At 33.7% G+C, this 19,583-nt stretch overlaps 1 protein-coding gene across 3 annotated transcripts; it reads right to left on the bottom strand.

The window, feature by feature from the left end:
- Positions 1-3,946: 3,946 nt before the first annotated feature.
- kermit (PDZ domain-containing protein GIPC-like protein kermit) lies at positions 3,947-19,094 on the bottom strand. Of its 3 annotated transcripts, none has more exons than XM_066293427.1 (6): positions 18,866-19,094; positions 8,994-9,250; positions 6,920-7,016; positions 5,478-5,611; positions 4,864-5,112; positions 3,947-4,801 (listed from the first exon to the last, which is right to left on the bottom strand). In XM_066293427.1, exons 2-6 carry the CDS (start codon positions 9,231-9,233, stop codon positions 4,565-4,567), a joined length of 957 nt encoding a protein of 318 aa, XP_066149524.1. In that variant the 5' UTR covers positions 9,234-9,250; positions 18,866-19,094; the 3' UTR covers positions 3,947-4,564. The 3 variants fall into 3 exon arrangements, with proteins under 3 accessions (XP_066149524.1, XP_066149525.1, XP_066149523.1); XM_066293428.1 differs by lacking the exon at positions 18,866-19,094 and adding an exon at positions 13,922-14,041; XM_066293426.1 differs by lacking the exon at positions 18,866-19,094 and adding an exon at positions 13,125-13,377.
- Between the last annotated feature and the right edge of the window lie 489 nt (positions 19,095-19,583).

The raw sequence follows: 19,583 nt of genomic DNA, 5'->3' as shown, positions 1-19,583 counted from the left end.
CGCCCTGCTTTGGTTTCAGTGCTCAGTTAGCAGTAAATCACTGGCGGATGACAATGTTTTATAACTAAGCAGTTTTCGAAAATTATTTTCTTGTTTAGCCTTATTTTGCTCCTGATCCCTATCTAGGACTGCTCCCAGCACGCCGCTGCTGTTACTGTGGGTAATGAAATTTTTTTGAGTTATACACGGTAATATTTTAACTCACCGACAAAGTGAAACAGATGAAAGCTATGGTGATTTTATGGAAAAAAAATTACATATATGAGAAAAAATTCATATGTATGAGCGATTTCAATAATTTAAGGATTTAGAGAAGTTTTCTGCATATTACCTATTAATTGCTAAAAATTACACAAATGAGGTCATTAAAAGTAAAAATACAGCAGTTAATCAAAATGTCCTCCTTTAGCAAGAATGCATGCTTCACAACGACGAAGTAATGAACTTTTCACCCGAATCAACATAACTCGACGATTCCTTATATCAGCAGCAGTCATCTGTATTCTGACTAACAACTGCTCTCTTGTGTTAATTGCCTCTTTATACACAATTTGTTTCATGTGACCTAATAAATGGAAGTCCAAAGGATTTAAGTCGGGAGATTGCGGGGGCCACAAAACTGGACTTGCATCACATTATTATAATTTTTAGTAATAAATAGGTAATGTGCAGAAAACTTTGAATTCGTCTAATTACTTAAATAATTGAAATCGGATAAATCTCTATATGAAGTTTTCTTCTAAAAATTATCTCACCTTTCATCTACCTCTCCTTGTCGGTAAACTAGAAAATCATCTCATACAAAGTGCTCCTTAATGATGGGCAAATATTTTAAGGTGGGATTCTACATGAAAAAATACTGATAGTTATTATATACAGTATGTTCCAAAAATACTCCGTTGCGAAAATGCGAGGCTGCAAAGTTTTAGGAAGAAAAATTGAACTTATTGCATATTTCCGAAACCGCTTGAGATGTTTCAATGAAATTTGATATGTAAAGACACCTTATAAAGGGACGTTAGTTGCAATAAGAATATACTGTTCAATGCAAACTTATTGAAAACTATTTTAATATGACAAATAAAACAGTAGAAAATTTAACGCATTATGGGTTGACATCGTAATGAAATATGAACTACAACTTACTTCAATATTAAAAAAAGGTGCGCCACTGATTTTTGTCAAAATAAAAAAGTTAAAAGAAAATTTGTTGTTATTATTGTTATTGAAATCTGTACCTTCAGTTTTGTCTTTTGCTAGTGCTGTCCAGTGCTTTATTACCATATTTTTATTTTTGCAATTATGTTAATAATGGTCAATTATTCAAATACGGAAATGACAATAATGCATTACGTGCACGGCCTCGCTAATGGTAATGCAGGACAAGACAGACGTATTTATCAAGAGAGGTCTCCTAACCGTACTTTGCTAAATTCCTAAACCTTTTATAACATTCATCAACGTCTTATTGAAACTGGTAGTTTCCATAAACGTACATCAGAAGGTAGACCTCGAACTGTACGAATACCTGAAATTGAGGAAGCGATACTGCACCAAGTCGAAGAACATCCTGAGATAAGTATGAAGAAGATCGCTAGAAACTCGAATATTCGCCATCAAATCGCTTGGAGAATTTTAGTTGATTTCTTGTTATATCCGTATCATATTTCAAGAATACAGGTATTACTTCCTAAAAAATTTCCAAAGCGCGTGACCTTTTGTCAATGGTGCCTTCGTAAAATTACGCGAAATCTACAATTTACCACTTGTATTCTGTTCACGAACGAAGCGAATTTCTCGAGAAATTCCATTCGAAATTTCTACAATAATCGTGTATCTACAGATGAAAATCCTCATGCCTTAACCGAAGCCCATGTCCCACACCAATTTTCGGTTAACGTGGGAGCAGAAAGTGGACATTTAATCGGCCCATTATTTCTGCCGGGACGCTTGAATGGACAATCTTACTTGAATTTTCTCCAGGAACAACTACCTTTTCTGCTTGAGAATGTTCCGTTACCGATAAGAAACTGAATGTGGCACGTGCATGATGGTGCACCTACACATATCAGTTTAATTCTTCGTGAATATTTGCAAAGGGTTTTTCGAAACCATCAGTTTGGTCGCTGTGGGCCTCAAGAATGGCCACCAAGATGCCCCGATCTCAATAGCTTAGATTTAGACGGGTCATCTTAAAACGGTAGTTTACGATAGGCCAATTAATACTGTAGAAAAATTAAGAAAGAGGATAATTGTAGCATGTGTCTGAATACGAAATACTCCGGGGATGTTGAAGAGTGCACAATTCGACGAAAGGGCAGAAGCATGCATATTAAGTGAAAGGGGTCACTTTAAACATTTGTTCTAAACGTTTTTTTTTTTGTTTCTTGTTAGTTGTAATTCGTATTTCATTATGATGTCAACCCATAATGTGTTAAATTTTCTATTCTTTTATTTTTTTCGTATTAAAATAGTATTCAATAAGTTTCCATTGAAACGCATATTTTTATTTCATTTAATTCCCCTTTATAAACTGACTTTACAAACCAAATTTCATTGAAATATCTTAACCAGTTTCGGAAATATTCATTAAGTTCCATTTTTTTTCCAAAATTTTGCAGTCCCGTATTTTCGTAACGGAGCATTTTTGGAACATACTTTATATGACAAACTATCATTATTTTTTAATGTAGAAGTCCACCTTAAATTATCTGTCCACCATCAAGGAACACCTTGTATAGTAGTTTGACAACTTTCAGAACACATTAGATCACTGGCATGCCACAGCTTTTAAATGTGACCAATTTTTCAAAGGTATTATATATATGTATATACAGTATGTCTGGGTTAAAGGTTTACCACTCGTGTAAAATCTTTATTTCAGGGCCGATTTTCACTTTCTTTTTGTTACATAGATATTCAACGTGCTCATTCATCTAGTGGATCTGATGACCCTCCACCCATCGTCATGGACAACTGCATGCAAAAAATTTCAAAAAGTATACTATTAGGGTTATTTTTAGGATAAAAAGGGAAATAGATTCTTAATTAGAATGACCTAATACTCACCTGTATCGATTTAAATTTTTCTGCTATACAGGGTGTTCAAAGAAATCACTAAAACATGTTTTTTACGTAAACAAATTTTAAAATTGGTAAAAGAATTATTTTAACAATGAGACTGATTGGAGATTTTCTTTGTACCAGAATATAGGGTTCCTGTGGTATTGTAAATAAAAAGATAATTGGGCCATATTTCTTGGAAGGAAGTTTGAAATCCGTTCGTTTTCTAAGATTTCGTCAAAATGAATTTAATGACGCACGTGATGAGCTCCCTCTCGATTATTGCTACAATTTACAAATCCAACTTGATAGGGCGCCCATTCATAATGCGGTTAATGTGAGAAATTGGTTACATGATCGTTTTTCCACTCGCTGGATCGGACGAAGCAGTCCTCCGATTCGTTGGCCGCCGCGATCTCCGGATGTTACACTCATTGACTTTTTCTTTAGGAAACAATAGCAAATAAAGTTTTGCCACAAGACCTCGGATCCGCGAAGAGATTTGTGCGCGCATTAGAGAAGCTTGTCAGAGCATAACTCGATAGCTAAATAACGTATTTAGAAATAATCATTGACGCATTGAAAAAATGTATAAGAGAAATGGGGAGGGGGGGGGAGGGGGTAATTGAAAATACTAATATTTAATCCAAAAAAACTGTTTTCTCCCTAGTAATAATTTATTATTCTAAGTTAAATAGACATCAACATGAGTTTATTGTAACAAGGGCGTGTTTAGTATGGAAATAGTTCAAAGTTCTGCAATACTAGCAATACATTTTTTCTTCAACAACCGTCATTTAGTTTTATTGTTAAAATAAATCTTTTGCCAATTTTAAAATTTGTTTACATAAAAAACATGTTTTATTGCGAAATAAAAAAACAATTGGTTGGAAATCTTTACTTGTAATTTGAGAACAAGTTACAAATAAGTATATTTATTGTAAAGTATGGAAGATATGACAGAAAATTGGCCAAAAAATATTCGATCCTTTAGTATTCTTCTGGTGGCAGACATAAAATTTTGAGACCCTGTCTTTAGAGCCATCCACCCGAAAAGTAAAACCTCCTCACGAGGAAGCTGCCTATTAATGTAACATGCGTTACGACGCGGGATTTTATTGTGTCACAATTATCAAACAAACATTAAAGATAATCTAGGCGTTGTACAACAGGGAATTTTTCAATAAATAAAGTTTTTCAGTACTTCAACATACTTTTCTCTATTTTCTAAAGCTAAATCTTAAATATTACGTCCCTAAAAATGAAAACTTAATCATAGTTTATATTACAATAAAACGGTGCTAAGATCGGATAGTTGACGCTGAGTTATCAAAGATTAATGAAATTTACACAACGAAAAAATACCTGACCAACATCAGGATACCACAAAAAATAGCAAATTATCTCTGGTGATTAATAATTATGGCATTGTAGCGGATTTGCCCTCAAAATCTTTGATTTTTATCAATATGGAAAATACGATATTGCTAATGTTCGTTCATCACTTAATCCGGCTCTGACGAGCATCCGTCACACATCCCCACAATTCAATTATGAGTTCGTCGGTAAACTGGAAAGCAGCCAGATCTGAGTCGTCAATGGCCTCAGCGAAGTCCATGGAATTGACCTTTCCCTCGCTTATCTCCCATATCTGTGTGGCTAATTCCGAGTCATTTATACCCATGAAGTTTTCCAATACTCCATTGATTTTTTCTATGCCTGAATCCATAGCATCATCCTAACGAAAAAAATATATTGCACGGAGGTAAGACAAAAAAAATGTTAATAATATATGTTTACCTGCTGCTGAATTTCGGCTTTTCCACCGGCCTTAAACCTTAAAGTCTCCTTTCCAGAGCCGTATCCTGCCTTTTTGGGCGCCCTTGTGCTGTTTTTAGGAGCAATTTGTCCAAATCCGCTAGTCATTGGTTCGATCAACCTGATCGTGAAGGTGGAACCCAAAGGAATGTTTTTTAAAGCAGCCGCCACCTCGAAATGTCTTTTTCCCACCATGAGTTGGTTGTTAAGTTTTTCGATGTGGTCACCTACCTGAAAACCATCAGGAACTCGTTGAAAGTAGTTTCATTACCAAAACTGCGATTTTTCCATTTCATTTCGAATTTTTCAACTTTTTCTTTTTTTAGATATTAAGATTTTATAGATTTTTTAAAATGAAATTTTCTTAATTAGCAAAAAAATATATTTAATAAAAATTTTATTATATCCTTCTACGGGGTGTTTTATAATATGTCAAGGGGGAAAATATGAGGATCATGTAAAAAAAATTCATATAAACATAGGTCCCTGTGTTTTCTCTTCATATCTAGTTTATAAAGTAATAAATATATTTTTTTAGTTTTATTCTTAATAAATCCATTCTTGTATTAAATATTTCTATGAAAAATACAACTCACTTTTATATGTGGAATATTTGAAATAACGGAACCTTCCTTGATTCTTTTGATAAATGAATAACCCGCTCCATTGTCCGTTATGGTGAGTCCTAGAGAATCTTCACTTTTTTCCAGTTCGACTTCTTTAGGCCTTCCTGAAATACCAAAAAAGGCATATTGTGTGAGATAAGTGATAATGGCGTCAATTCAAAAATCGCAAAATATACAGAGTATTCTATATGAAAAAAGTAGAGATATAGCGACCAAATATAGCGAAAATGGTTTTCCAAAATTCTGAAATTATGTATTTTCACCGGTTCTGAGATATTCTCATTTCAGCAGTATTTGAAGATCTTTAACCTTGTCTCAACTTAATTTCCTAACTTTTTTTACTCTTGAAAACTTCAATTTCTTCCATAAATCTAATTAATTCAAATTCTCTATTTAAATCAGTTTTTGAAGTTATCAAAATCTCTAAAAAGCGATAAATTTTTATGACTTTCAGAAAATATGAAACCTTTATCACTAGGTATTTTCTATTTTCTTTTCCATTTCTTCCAACTTTTCATTATTGTCTAACTCTGAACGGCAGTATACAGAGTAAACCAGTCGTCTTGAGATAAACTAAGTTGTCTTCATCAATCGATCGCAGTTTGCTCGTTTTTGAATGATGATAAATTGTATCGCGTCGAAAATAATCCTGGGCTATCTATTTCTCACAGCTCCACAGCTCGTGGGAACCCGCCCTATAATTTTTGGTATGTAATTCAGAGACACTGAAATGTTATTCAACGGGATGTGGTGTCGACTTTCCAGGTTCTTGTCCTTTAGGTTCCAATACTTAACACTTAGTCAAAAGCAAAAATTAATGAAAATTGTCCGAATTAGTTTACACACAATAACTTTATTGACTGACATTTCAAATTTTTTGCTCAATTTCTCAAATTATCTACTTTATTTTGTGGCTTTTTATGCTCAATTTCATTCTCTATCTGTCTGCATTAATGAACTGTAACCAGTGGAATGACCGCAAAAGATTTGCCTGCAAATTTTGTGCTTTTATTACCTTTTTCTGCACAAAATTTCAAAGCTTAAACTGTTTGTCGCAGAAAGTCAATCCCCTGTTAAATTAAGCTCTTGTCCTTGTACTATCGACCTGGTACAAAATCTTAAAATGTATTAATTAAAATGATTCTTTGACCGATATAATGACCGCCTGATGCTTTAATAACTATAATCCCGTTACTGCACGTTTCGACCTCACAAGAGTCAATGGCTTTAATTCATTTTCTTCCAATGCAGCTTTTACAGTTCCAAAGAAGAAACTCCTCGGAATGCAGTTTACGCACCTTAGAAACGTTACATTTCCCGCACTAGTGCGTGTTTTTCTGGCAGCAAAAACGTTTACTTAACTCCAGAAGAACTAAACTATACAAAAACAAGGAAATTCTGCACTATCTTACCTTTCCTGTGTGCAAATATAAAGTCTTCTAAGCCAATCTGACCCCCTAGGAGCTTTTTCATGTCCGGTTTGAACGTGTTCAGGGTGCAGAATATAATCTAAAATCAACATGATATCATCAATACATTATAATAATGGGCCTTTGTTCACGTGTTATGGAAGAATTTCTTGCATCTAATCGATTAAGACGACAATAGTCATTTATTCTTGAATATTGCCGCATTTGATATACAAAAAAAAGCCTCTTGTGCCTCTTCATTGCAATGTTACATAAGAAGGAAAATAACAACAGTGTTGTTCTATTCTTGACCTTTCGATTCTCGAAATTGCAGGAATAATTTTCAGACCACGCTCTAAGAGAATTCCTTTAAAACTTGTTTCAGAGATGGTCACGATTTTGCCCTTTTTAAGATCGGAGACTAAGTCTTTTGAGCACAATTCGAGAAAAGTGGTGAAGAGCCTGAGATTGATCTGCACGACAATGGTGACTATCTGCCTGCAAGCAATAATATTAGGTAGTGGTTCCAGAAACCCAGAAGAGAGGTTTCTAGCTACTGGTGAGTGGAAGGGTAAAAAAATTTTAAATTAAAATATGAAAATATTTAAAAATAAAAAATTGTGAGCTTTCACCCTTTCCGAGATATTCTCGTTTAAGTTAAGAACATTGAGAAACGAAGGAAACTATTGTAACGTTGGGTAAATTTCCAGAGAAGAAAACACTCCGGTAAGACTTTAGTTTTCACAAGCATCCCAAAGAAATTGGGAGTTTTTAGAAAAATTTCAAGTATTGATATAAAGTTGGGGCGTGTTTTTAAGTCCAAGTCATTAAATCCAAATCAATTTTCAAATATCGAGAGGTTTATGTTCGAATAATGTTATATTTGAAAATCGTCATTTCAATTCTTGGCAATCGTTATCAATCTTCGTATTTTTTTATAGCTGCCAGCTTGAATTATAATAGTTTTGAATACGTTTTTTTTTCTGATTCAAATGATATACTACATTTTAAAGTCAGCATGGTCAAAGCCAATAACGACTCTCATAATTATCCAAAAATATTAATCAAATGGAGATAAATGTGGTGAAAGGAGTGGCCAAAGTATGTCTGGTGGCTTGCAAACTGTCTAAAACGTAGAAAATTTAAGAAAAGCTTCGACTTTATACCACAGCTGTGAATAAAATTTCAACCATAACAGGATTCCATATAACCATTAACACATAACCGTATGCACACAGTTTAGGAATCCCAATTACCCACTCTCGTTTTTACCGCATTTTCATATTAACTAACGTGTTTCACTTTTTAAGATAAGTACCATTTATTCTAAAACTACTGTGTAAGAGTTCTATTCAGCATTGCATATTAGGTAAAAGGTATCAGTTTCGTAAGCGCAGCTGAGATTTCACTGTTCTTTGACAATGGTTGGCTAAGCCTAGAATTATTTATAAAATACATTGGAATTGTATTGTTTAAAAGTTAACATCTAGTAGTTAAATTTAACCTGAGGGTTAACGAACAAATGGAACCCAGATGCATATCGTATCACATTGTCGGTCAAGCATACTTCCTTTTTATCAATGCCATACTGTAGGTTTAATGTAATTAGTTTTTGTTCGTGAGGATGACCAGTAAAAGGCGTATCAATATGTATATAGGCTGTTATCAAAAAGATAATACTTTATGAAAAAACTCGCAAGAGGTTAAATCTGGAGGGCGTGTAGGCCAACGCAAGCTCTTTATGTTCGTAACTTAATAATTTTTTTCAACTTGATTGAAATCTCTCCATATATTCCCTAGATTGTTACCCCTTTATGAGGAACATGAGCCTAATCAGTGAAAACTAATACTTTTAGGACACTTTGCAGGTTTCAGGTCACTTTAAACCAGACGAGGTAATTAATATTGTTCAGAAGGGAATAATGTCTCTAAAAAAGGCAAAATTATTAATTTCTCTTAACTCTTCCAAAAGGAAAATGTCTGTGTGAAACTAATAACCATTAATTTACATTGATTTTTTCCCGATTTTCATTGAACCAACTTGTAAATCTATATGTGCAATTAGTGGGGTACTTACATCTGATGCAGGCATATCGAAAGCTTCTCCAATCTTTTCGTACAATTCCCTGACATTGGAAAATCCGGAAACGAATGCTGTAGGGCTCCCATGTGCGAGTTGACAGTAAAATTGGAGGGAATTTGTAATTGGAGGGGCTGAAGGATTTTTGTTATTGGATACCACGTTGTTATTGTCCGGCTCGTGGCCATTTTGAACGTTGGGAGGAGGGATTGCTTTGTTCCGATGTTTTCGGAACATTTTGCTAATCCGCTAATCTGAAATGAGAGAAAAATACGTTAAAATAATGCTAAGATCGAACCTCAAGCCATTTGAATTGGAAAAGCGAAACGGATTATTGTTTCTGAAGGCATTTTGAAATCGTTTTCGAGAAATGATGGTACAGTCGATGGACACCAAAAGAAAAGATGTAAAAAAACGGCGATTACAACCAAAAATCGAAGGAGAAATATGCCTTTGTTTTTTTTACGCCTAGAGGGCGCTCTTGCGCACTTTTCGCTCCTTTTTTATGATATCTCGAAGAACTAGCCCTTTTGTGGATGATTCTACAACGATCGACGATTGACCAAAATTTTATTTAAACATTTTTTTTTAAGATCTTGGGTTTCTCACTTTTCCCGTAATAACACAACACTTTTCAAGCCAAAATTCTAATTTTTTACTTAATTCTTTCAATGATCTGCTTTATTTCGTATCTATTTATTGTTCAATTTCGGAGTCTGTCTGATTGTAATAGTAAGCTGCAGTCGGTAGAATGCCCACAAAATAGATTTGCTTACAAACGTCCAATTTGTAGTTTTATTACTCACTTCATATTCATTGGACCTACTCCTGCGTAAACGTTAAAAATTTAAAACAAACTTTTTCTTGCAGAAAATGACTTTTCTATTTAATTAAGTTCTTTTATTAGATTTATATAGTAAAAATTTTAATGAAGAGAGTTATTGGGGCGCAAACCTGAAAAAGCGTCTATTGGAGCTCAAAATTCCTGTTTTCATGCCGAACCAACGAGATTGGAACTCAATAACGAAGAACAGGTTTTTATTTTCAAGAGTATGCACAAATTCTATGCATATCATTGGGATCTCAGAAACTATAAGAGATACGAGATGGCTTAAATTGGAATAAAGTTATACAATTTAGTATCCTAGACAATGCTAACTTTCCGGAGGTATCTAGAAAAAACAAAATTTTGCTTTATTATTTTGGTTTTTTCCTGTCTTTATTTGAAGAGATATTTCAAAATAAGTGTCACTTCATTATTACTGCTTTTTTGTGAACCCTTAGCGTCTTAATTTGTATTTATTTACCAAAAATGGAAACTTTTAGATTATTGTCATTCCATATTAAATATTTTAATTAGAGCCGTAATTTCATAATCGTAAACTCAAAAATTCGGAAATTAAATTTCTGAACACCACTTTTGAATTTTTTTAATTTCGCAAACAATGCTTTCGAGACAACTGAGCATTTCTATTACAAGTGTAATAGATTTTTATTATATCACATTTTTTAAGTGATAAGAACACTTTATTATACATTATACACCACTATTGCACTCTAATAATTATTAAAATCAACTTTATAATCTGCTAAGTCAATTTGATAGAACAACAATCAACATCTTAATTATTTAAAAAAATGAGGAATGAACTCACGTCATAATCACATTCTTGTCCAGGTATTACTTTTTTTAAATACTCATAAGTCCTACCTATTTGTTATACCTTTACATAAAAGTATAGTATCATTTATTGCATATATAAAACTGATTGAAAATATCTATTATATGAGTAGAATAAACTGCAACGAAGACAGATCTATGCCAAATGGAACGAATTTTTATATCTACTACTTTTTCTGGATAGTTGTTATACGCCATTATTCTTAGAAGGGTAAAAAATAATGAAACGTCAAGATAAAAAATCGTTCGTATCTAAAAAAATTAAGTTGATGATGGTGGATCAAAGACGAAACGTCGGACTTCAAGTTTGGCAACGCCATCTTATAGGAGCAAAAAAGTGGTAACAATGAAGGGACATTTGTTTTGAAATATCTCTTCAAAATAAGACAGGAAAACATAAAAATGATATACCAAAATTCTTGGTTTTCCTGCCCATTTCAAATGTATTCAGAATTTTATCGAGTTCCAAGTGGTATATTTTTGAGTTTTAAATTGTGCAACTTTGACCCAATTTAAGCGACCTCGCATCTCATGGTTTTCGAGATCTAATGATACGCCTCAAATTTGGACCACTCTGGGTATGTAGAGACGTTAAAGTCATTTTTTGCTAAATATAGAAAATTTGGAAGTTGAATTTTAGACACTCCTGAACAGTTAGTACACTGTTCTGAAGGCAAAAACCAACACTTGCGGTCAGTTTTTGTTACTTCTAAACAGTCTTTAATGCTGTTATGAGCCCTAACAAACAAACCGTGGACCGGTGACAAACGATTCCTATAATAGAAACGATTATTACTAATTAACAACAATTTACGTAACACTGGTGACATGACACTGTTTCGTGTTATTGCTCCCGGGATTGAACCTGTAAAAATATGCATTTCGATGTATTAAATTGGGTCAAGCAAAAAAGTTTTTCAGCAGCTAAAAACACTAGAAAACTCAAAATTAATTATACACTTTTTTAATTCAGACGAAAGATTTCTTCATGATTGCGGTTAACAGTGATGACTCTTGTTTTACCTTTGATAGAACACCCATTTGGGTGTAGAATTTAAACATTGAAACGGAGAGTTCCTTTATTGGAAACCGAGTGAAAGGACCCACATTAAAACAGCCGTTAAGGTTCTATGCGGGTTTGGCCATGGTTAAACAATGGGCAAATTTGCTGGTGGCTTTATTATACAGCATAAAAATAATGGATAAAGATGTTTTAAAGAATATCGTTTGGAATGTGGAACAAATTCGGGTCCAAAAAATCGAAAAAAAAAACACTTTCGTGATGATCGTGATGAACAATGCTGTAAGCCGCACTAGACCCATGTTTGACCATGAAAGCTATTTTGTTCAGTAAGTAATAAGTGCAAACAATGAAAAACTGCTGTGGTTATTGTTAAGTGCATTATGTCTTACAAATAAAAAGTAGCTGATGTGAGCTGTATTGTTTCCAGCTTCGAAAGCTCGCCCGTAAGGCTTGTAGAGACATTGTCATGATACTGTCATCAAAACGCGTCTTTTACAGTGAAAAATTACTTTAGCAAGTTTCTGAAGCTAGATTATTAAATTTTAGGTCTGAAAGTTCGCCTGTAAGGCTTACAGAGTCAGAATAGACTCAAATGTATCTCTTACAAAAACGGCTTCGAGAGGGTCTGTTGTAAATTGCACATGTCAATAGATCAGTCATCCCGAAATGTTATTTTCCAGGAGGAATTAAGCTTGATATCAGCCGATTAATATGAAAAACAACACTGTTTTGAGGACCTTTGGTGAGTGAAGAGCAGTTTTGATCATCGATATCTCGAGAACTTTTAAGTGATATGTATGTCACGTTATGTCTTATAAATACCTCTTTTTGTTTCCGAGATACTACGACAGTTCCTGCATACAAACTCGACAAGACTTCTGCGGTTTAAATGTTTAAGTGCCGCAAGAAAGGTTGATTACACATTGTGCGATAATTTATATCGGTAACAAAATAGCATTTGATGTTGTTAATATTAGTACTATACTTCAAAAAAGATAGCTGTAGTGATTGAAATCAAAATGACGGATTAAGGCATATCATCGCGTTTCAAGCTTATCTAATCCATGCAAAACATTCGGAGGCTTTGACATGCGATATACAATAAAATGCGTCACATTTAATCTTTCGGTTTGTGTACATTCAAATGCAAGTTGGAATGGTCGAAGTTTATGTGGCTAACCGTATGATATTAACCTGAACTAACCCCCTGACCCGAACCATCTCGAACTAACCAGAACGGTCCCTTTGAAAGGGGTTAGCACCGCATGAACAACTATAAAAGCTTCAAATGCCTTAAGCATGAATCAATGCCCCATAATAATCACTTATAGCCTTCAAAGTTCTGAGGAAATACTACACAGGTACATCAAGAAAATCTGAACATATCGTAGGTACTTTACTATGATTTCCCAGTAAAACTTACCTGCGCAGAGACTAACACCCTCACAAACAACCTCTTAGACCTTGATTTAATCTTCACACTCTGCTCATTACTGTTGAATGAAGTTTTTATACACCAACGCACCAATGAAATATAACTAACGAATGTGGTAACTTGTTCACGTCACATTTGCTTATCACTTGTAATCGAACAGGGCCGAGATAAAAGGTGTAATAATTTCTACTTTTGTTGTCTTAATTGTTTGCTCTTAGTAGAGTGGAAAGGTCTGATAACAATATACGAATGTTTATATGGCGGAGAACCATTCAGTGCTATTAGCTTAATTGAGCTTCCTGCCCTGCCACGGTCGTGTCTTGTGCGTTTACACATTCCAAGGCAGAAATGGTTATGCAATGACCTTGTGGTGGACATATTAAGCAAGGAAACATGTTGAGAAATACAAGAGAAATGGCTTTAGAAAAATCTTAATGAGTAGGAAAAATGAAAAATCGCATATTGTACAGGGTGTTCTGTACGAAAAACGTCGATTTTAAGCTTTCAAACTAAACGTAAAGCGTTTTGCACAATTTCCTTTTAACAAAAGAGTTAATTGTACAGAGTGTGTCCTACGAAAAAACCTCGAATTTCTGAGAATCTTGTTAGAAAGCATTGAAGATTTGCCCTTGTCAATCCCTGTACTGTGCAACTAACATTAAGAGGGATAAATATGGATACCTCCAAAAGTATCGCAAAAGCTCCAGAAACTGTCCCCTAATTCCTAAAGCTAATAAGGACCTTTGGTCATAAAATTTATACCATAAAAACCAACCATGACCTACCTTCTTGCTGCCATTTCAACACTATCTCGCACACCCTCGCAATGGCTTAAGCTCCGCCACCGCCATGGTACCTTTAGCTCTCCTGGTGCTTTTCAATGATGGCGTTCGTGTATACCGCGGCACCACTAGAATAACCGGCTTGAATAGTATAATCTCGGCTTTCCGCACAAATGCTAAGCCATCACCATCCCCTTTTGCTGGGTTTTGACATTTTTGCCGAAGGTCGGTTTGGAACACCATCATGACGACACGGAGCAATTGTGAATTGTCGTAAATACAGGGTGGTTCTATAAGGCCTGTACAAAATTCTACCACAGATATCTATAACAATTTAGCCCAATTTAGCTTAGTTCAAAAGTGGGTGGGTTTCAAAATCCAGCAAGATTAATAAAAGGAAAAAAATTAATTTTTTCGTTTGTAATGCTATTTGAACAATATATGGCATCGGGGGTTTTTAAGAAGAAATCAAAATTCATTTACTCTTTCGATGTACGTTCTAGAAGGCGCTGTCGACACTAGGTGAACTCTCCTTTAAAGGTGCATAACTTTTTTATCACCCGGTATAAAATTTACTTATGACTAAATTTATGTTTTCATACAAGTTTTATGAAAGGAACATCTCTTGGTATGAGTCCCTACAGGCTTCCCTTTTTGGGATATTTGATGATTAGAGTTCGCTGCATGCCGTGAAAAATAACTTTAAAAAATATATATATTCGTACAATTGAAAAAAAAATCGAAACATTAAATTAATCCCCAATTCTTCTAATTTTCTAAAATTTTCCATGTTTTTATTTGACTATACCAATTTTATTTTTTATTTTGCTATATTGTATAAATAAGTATATACTTTAAAGTTATTTTTCACCACATTTAGTGAACTCTAAACTTCAAATATTTTAAGAAGGAATACCCGTAGGGACTGGCACCCAGACACCTTTTTCTCACTTCCATTTTCTTAAAACGTGTAGGAAAACACAAATTTAGTCATAAATAAATTTTATACTGGGTGATAAAAAAAAGTTATGCCCTTTTACAGAAAGTTTATCTAGTACTGACAGCGCCCTCTACAATACGCATCAAAAATTTAAATGGATTCCAATTTCTCGCTCCTAAAAATCCCCAAATGCGACATATTATTCACATAGTAGCATTATAAACGAAGTAATTCATTTTTTTCCTTTTTTAATCTTTACTTTTATATCCTGTGTTTTGAATGCGGTACACTTTTAGGACTAAAGTAAATTTGGTTGAATCATCACGTTTTCACCTCGAAAATCTGTAGTAGAATTTTGGACAAAACATTTTAAAAACGCTCTGTATATCCGGGCTAGGTGAAAAATTATGATCGAATACAACCTCCAAATTGAACATGAAAAATACAGTGGCGTAGGTAACAAATTAAGTAACGATGTTCTAAATAAAATGTGTATGTGTGTGTTTTTTTAATTCTATTTGAGAGTAAGGCCTCAATCACAAACAGGGGTTAAAAGAGTCAGTTAAAACTGAAACTAATATTTGCTTTATCTGCCGCTCGGGGCACATAAAAAAATAATATTAACGAAGGATTAAAAATGCTCTGTATGGCTTATTTGAAAATATCTTGGAAACCGTTCAAAATGTGATACCTTTTGCAAAATCTCTTTTGACGTAAGATGTCTGACAATATCAGAATTTTTAAAATATTCAAGTTACCGAGGTTGATAAAAAAAAGCTGGTAGCGCCATCTCTTAGCTAGCTCCAAACATATATTTTTAATGAATATATCAGACCCACAAACCTCCTTAGCGGTAATTTCAAATCTATAAATCAAAAAGTGCTGGATTTATTTTTAATTTGCAAATTTAAAATCTTACTTTCACGCCTTGAAGAATGAAAAAAGTAATATATCACTTTAACTCATCAAAAATTAATGATTTATTCTTTGAAAAATGACTTTTTTGGCATTGTAATATATGATTCCTTACAAAAAATTGCAGATTTTTTAACTTATTTTCTATATAAGCATCTGCAAGCTTTCGGGACCATGGAGTGAATAGGGGTACTGAATATAATAAAATAAAATAAGCAAACAATTGAAAAATATATTAATAATATAATATAATATAATATAATGGAACCTAACTATAGCCAAACCTACCATATGTATGTATGTTAACTGTTTTTCACGTCCGTTATGTGGTTGTTTTTATTTGGGTAAGAATGATTTGCTTAGGTTAGCAGTTTAGGCGTTGATAGGTTTGGCTATGTTTAGGTTAAGTTAAGTTAGATTTCATTGTATTATTTATTATATTTTTCAACTGTTTTTTTTTTTGTTTTATTTTACTCCTTCCAGTACCCCTATTCACTTCACTGTCCTGAAAGCTGGCAGATACTTATATGGAAAATAACTTTAAAAAATCCACATTTTTTTGTAAAAAATCACGTATTACAATGTCAAAAAAGTAATTTTTTCAAAGAAAAAACCATTATTTTTTGGTGGGTTAAAGTAATATGGTCCCAAAATTTATTTTTGTATAAAGCAAGTTAAGGTTAATCACCCTACTCTATCCTTATTATTGGTACCGTCATTTTTAGGAAATACCCTGTGTCTCTTTATTAGTGCAGCATATGTACAGTCGGGAGATAAATTATTCATCCACCCAGAATGAAATAAAAAACCAATGGATGAAATTCAAACTACTTTTCTTTTATATCAGTTTCGTTACAAAAAGTAACAAATATTATTCATGTGTCAAATATAGTATTAAAATATTCAACATTAATAATTATGTTACAGAAATATCAATAATAAAACATACATTCTTTAAAACCAATAGGCGAAAAATTATTCGTCCACTTCAAAAAAAATATATAAATTTGTGTTTAGTATTTCAATTTCAGTGATAAAAATGTCTAAGAATTTATTATTAACATTTTCAATCCTAGTTTGAGACCATTTGTGGTAAAGAACACCAGTAAATTTTAAAATGGGCTGCAAATCCATAGAGATGTCTCACTAAATAAGATTGATTATTAAATATTATAAAGAAAGAAAATCGCAAAGAGATACAGCGAAAATTGTAAGTAGGGGCCGGTCTACAATTCAATACACTATAAAAAAATTTAATATAATCCACACAATAAAAGATTTGCTGGGGAGAAAAAAGAAAAGTATACTGACACGTCGAGAGAAACGGGCAATATTAAGGAGAAATCAAGAAAATCCGCAAACTACTGGAACTGAAATGACGAAAAGTGTAGCTAGTGATTACCACAAGGTTTTCCATAAAACGACAATACGAAAATTTTTAAGAAACGAAGGTATACGGACAAGAATTTGCCGAAAAAAACCATTAGTAAGTAAGAAGAATAGGACAAAACGTTTAGAGTTTGCTCAAAGGCATTTGGACAAAAATATTGACTATTGGAAAAACGTTATATTTATGGATGAATCTAAAATTGAGCCGTTTGGAAAATCCAAAAAGGTGCCTGTATATAGAAAACGAGGGAAAGCATATAATCCAAAAAACTTAATCCCGACTGTGAAGCATGGAGGAGATTCAGATCTAATCTGGAAATGTATGTCGTGGTATGGAGTGGGACAATTAAATTTTATTGATGGAATAATGGACTACTTTGTTTACATAGACATTTCAAAAAGAAATTTAATACAAAGTGCGGAGAAAACGGGGATTAAAAACGAATTCGCCTTTCAGCAAGACAACGATCCAAAACATACAGCCCGTGTCGTTAAATAGTGGATTTTATATAATATACTAAGAGTGTTGGAAACACCTCCTCGATCCCCAGATGTGAACCTGATTGAACGTTTATGGTCGGAACTAAAAAAAAAAAGAGTAAAAAACAACACATTTCGAACAAAGAGCAGGTAAAAACAAAATGTCAAGAAGAATGGTCAAAGATCGAAACAAGTTACGTTAGAAAACTAGTAGAAACGATGTCTAACAGGTTAAAAGAAATTATAAGATAGAAAGGATATCCCACGTGTTATTTATTTCGTTCTACTTCGACATATAAAAAAAAAAGTTCAGTGGACGAAGAATTTTTCTCCCATCAGTTTTTCTCATTTATTTTTAATAGTTATTGTTAATGTTGAATATTTTATTACTCTATTTGGTATATGAATGATATTTTTTGTTTTTTGTAATAAAAGTCAAATAAATTTAAGTTGTTTGGATTTTATTTTATTATTTCACGTTATTTCTAGGAGGACGAATAATTTATCTCCCGACTGTGTATATCGCACACTAAATACAAACATAACTATTTCCCGGACATTTACAGGAGAAGCTTCATCGTCATTGTCTCATTAGTTACGGAAAATGTGTATTTCTCCCTACAGACGAAAAAAACTATGATACGTGTTAGATAACACAAAACACAACCTAAAACATTTATCATTTGAAATGTTATCACATTTCGAAACTGTTCAAATCTGCTGATGCTCGTTCAGAAATCCAGCCATCTCATTGGTCCAAAAGGACCTTTGACTGATTAAATTCGGCCAATCAACTGCTCTCATATTGTGTTGGTGATTACCATACTCATTTGCTATAGTTTCAATCGGTTATAACGAATTCTGGTTGCATAAAGCCTTAAATACATATTTTTGGGAGCTGCTGATGGTGTAACAACTTTGCCAAATTTGGGCGTGTCATGCAAACCGCATTAGATCTGTGAGGAAATTCCGAGTGTTGTGGCTGTAAAAGCCAATTGGTGCGTATTCAAATAAAAAATAAAACATTTAGAAATTCAAGCAAGTGCCATGCTGTGATGAGGTTTTAAGCGTCATGATGAAGCTGAAATTATAAGTTGGTTCATTACGGGCCTACTTAATCTTGCAATAGCAAAACGACTATTATTGCACCATACACTCAAACATTACAATAATGGGCTAAAAGAGGTCACGGGCGCACGTATTTAAAATAAAACTCTGCTCACCTCTCCTAATAATTGGCAGGGCAAATTTCCAAACTTGCATTAATTGCCGAACTTTTCACACCTTTTTCACTCACGAATACAAACACACATTCACTTACAACACCGCGTGACTATCAACTTGTAAACGCGCCCTTAGGCGGTAGTGGGTACCCAGTACCAACTTCGAGTACCACCGCAATCGCAGACTTTCGGTTAACTAAACTGAACACTCGGCGAACCGCAGGTTCAGCTTGAGCAGCAGAAATCGAGTTTAATTGGTAAACAGGAAAATCGACGGTGTATTTTACAGAGCGCGACAAAAAAGTGACGTCGCTGCTAAGAGAATCATCGAACCGATTGTGATGAGGAAGAGCGGAATCTTGTTATTCATGGTTTGTTGTGTTTAGTGAGGCAACGAATGAAATCACTGAAAGCGTTGATGTTAGGTGAGGATTTATTGAGGAACGGAAAGTTTTTGCCCGTGCTTGAGTAAATTGAGATGTTTCTGCGACTGAGTAGTTCTAATTTGGATTTAAAAAATTAATTCATATTAATAGTGAATTAGTGACTTAAAAATGGACCAATGGGTCCTTAAAAAATTCCGTAGATGATGTACGCTGCATCCTAATAGTGATGGCACATAATAGTTAATGACTTTCTATTATTAATGGTATCAGTAATATTAATAACATTAATAAATTAATGAACAACCATGTAAAAGACCGTTAGAAAGTCGATA

This window comes from Euwallacea fornicatus, chromosome 19, assembly GCF_040115645.1.
Source record: "Euwallacea fornicatus isolate EFF26 chromosome 19, ASM4011564v1, whole genome shotgun sequence".
Lineage (NCBI taxonomy): Eukaryota > Metazoa > Arthropoda > Insecta > Coleoptera > Curculionidae > Euwallacea > Euwallacea fornicatus.
Note: the sequence above shows the minus strand (reverse complement) of the source record. Positions and strands in the feature narration are given on the sequence as shown.

Excerpts from the sequence above, each read along its gene's own strand:
- kermit (XM_066293427.1), bottom strand. The coding sequence starts at position 9,233 with ATGTTCCGAAAACATCGGAACAAAGCAATCCCTCCTCCCAACGTTCAA. Across the intron at positions 5,612-6,919 it reads TATATTTGCACACAGGAAAG|GAAGGCCTAAAGAAGTCGAA; the intron begins GTAAGATAGTGC and ends TTGGTATTTCAG. Across the intron at positions 4,802-4,863 it reads AAGCCGAAATTCAGCAGCAG|GATGATGCTATGGATTCAGG; the intron begins GTAAACATATAT and ends TTTTTTCGTTAG.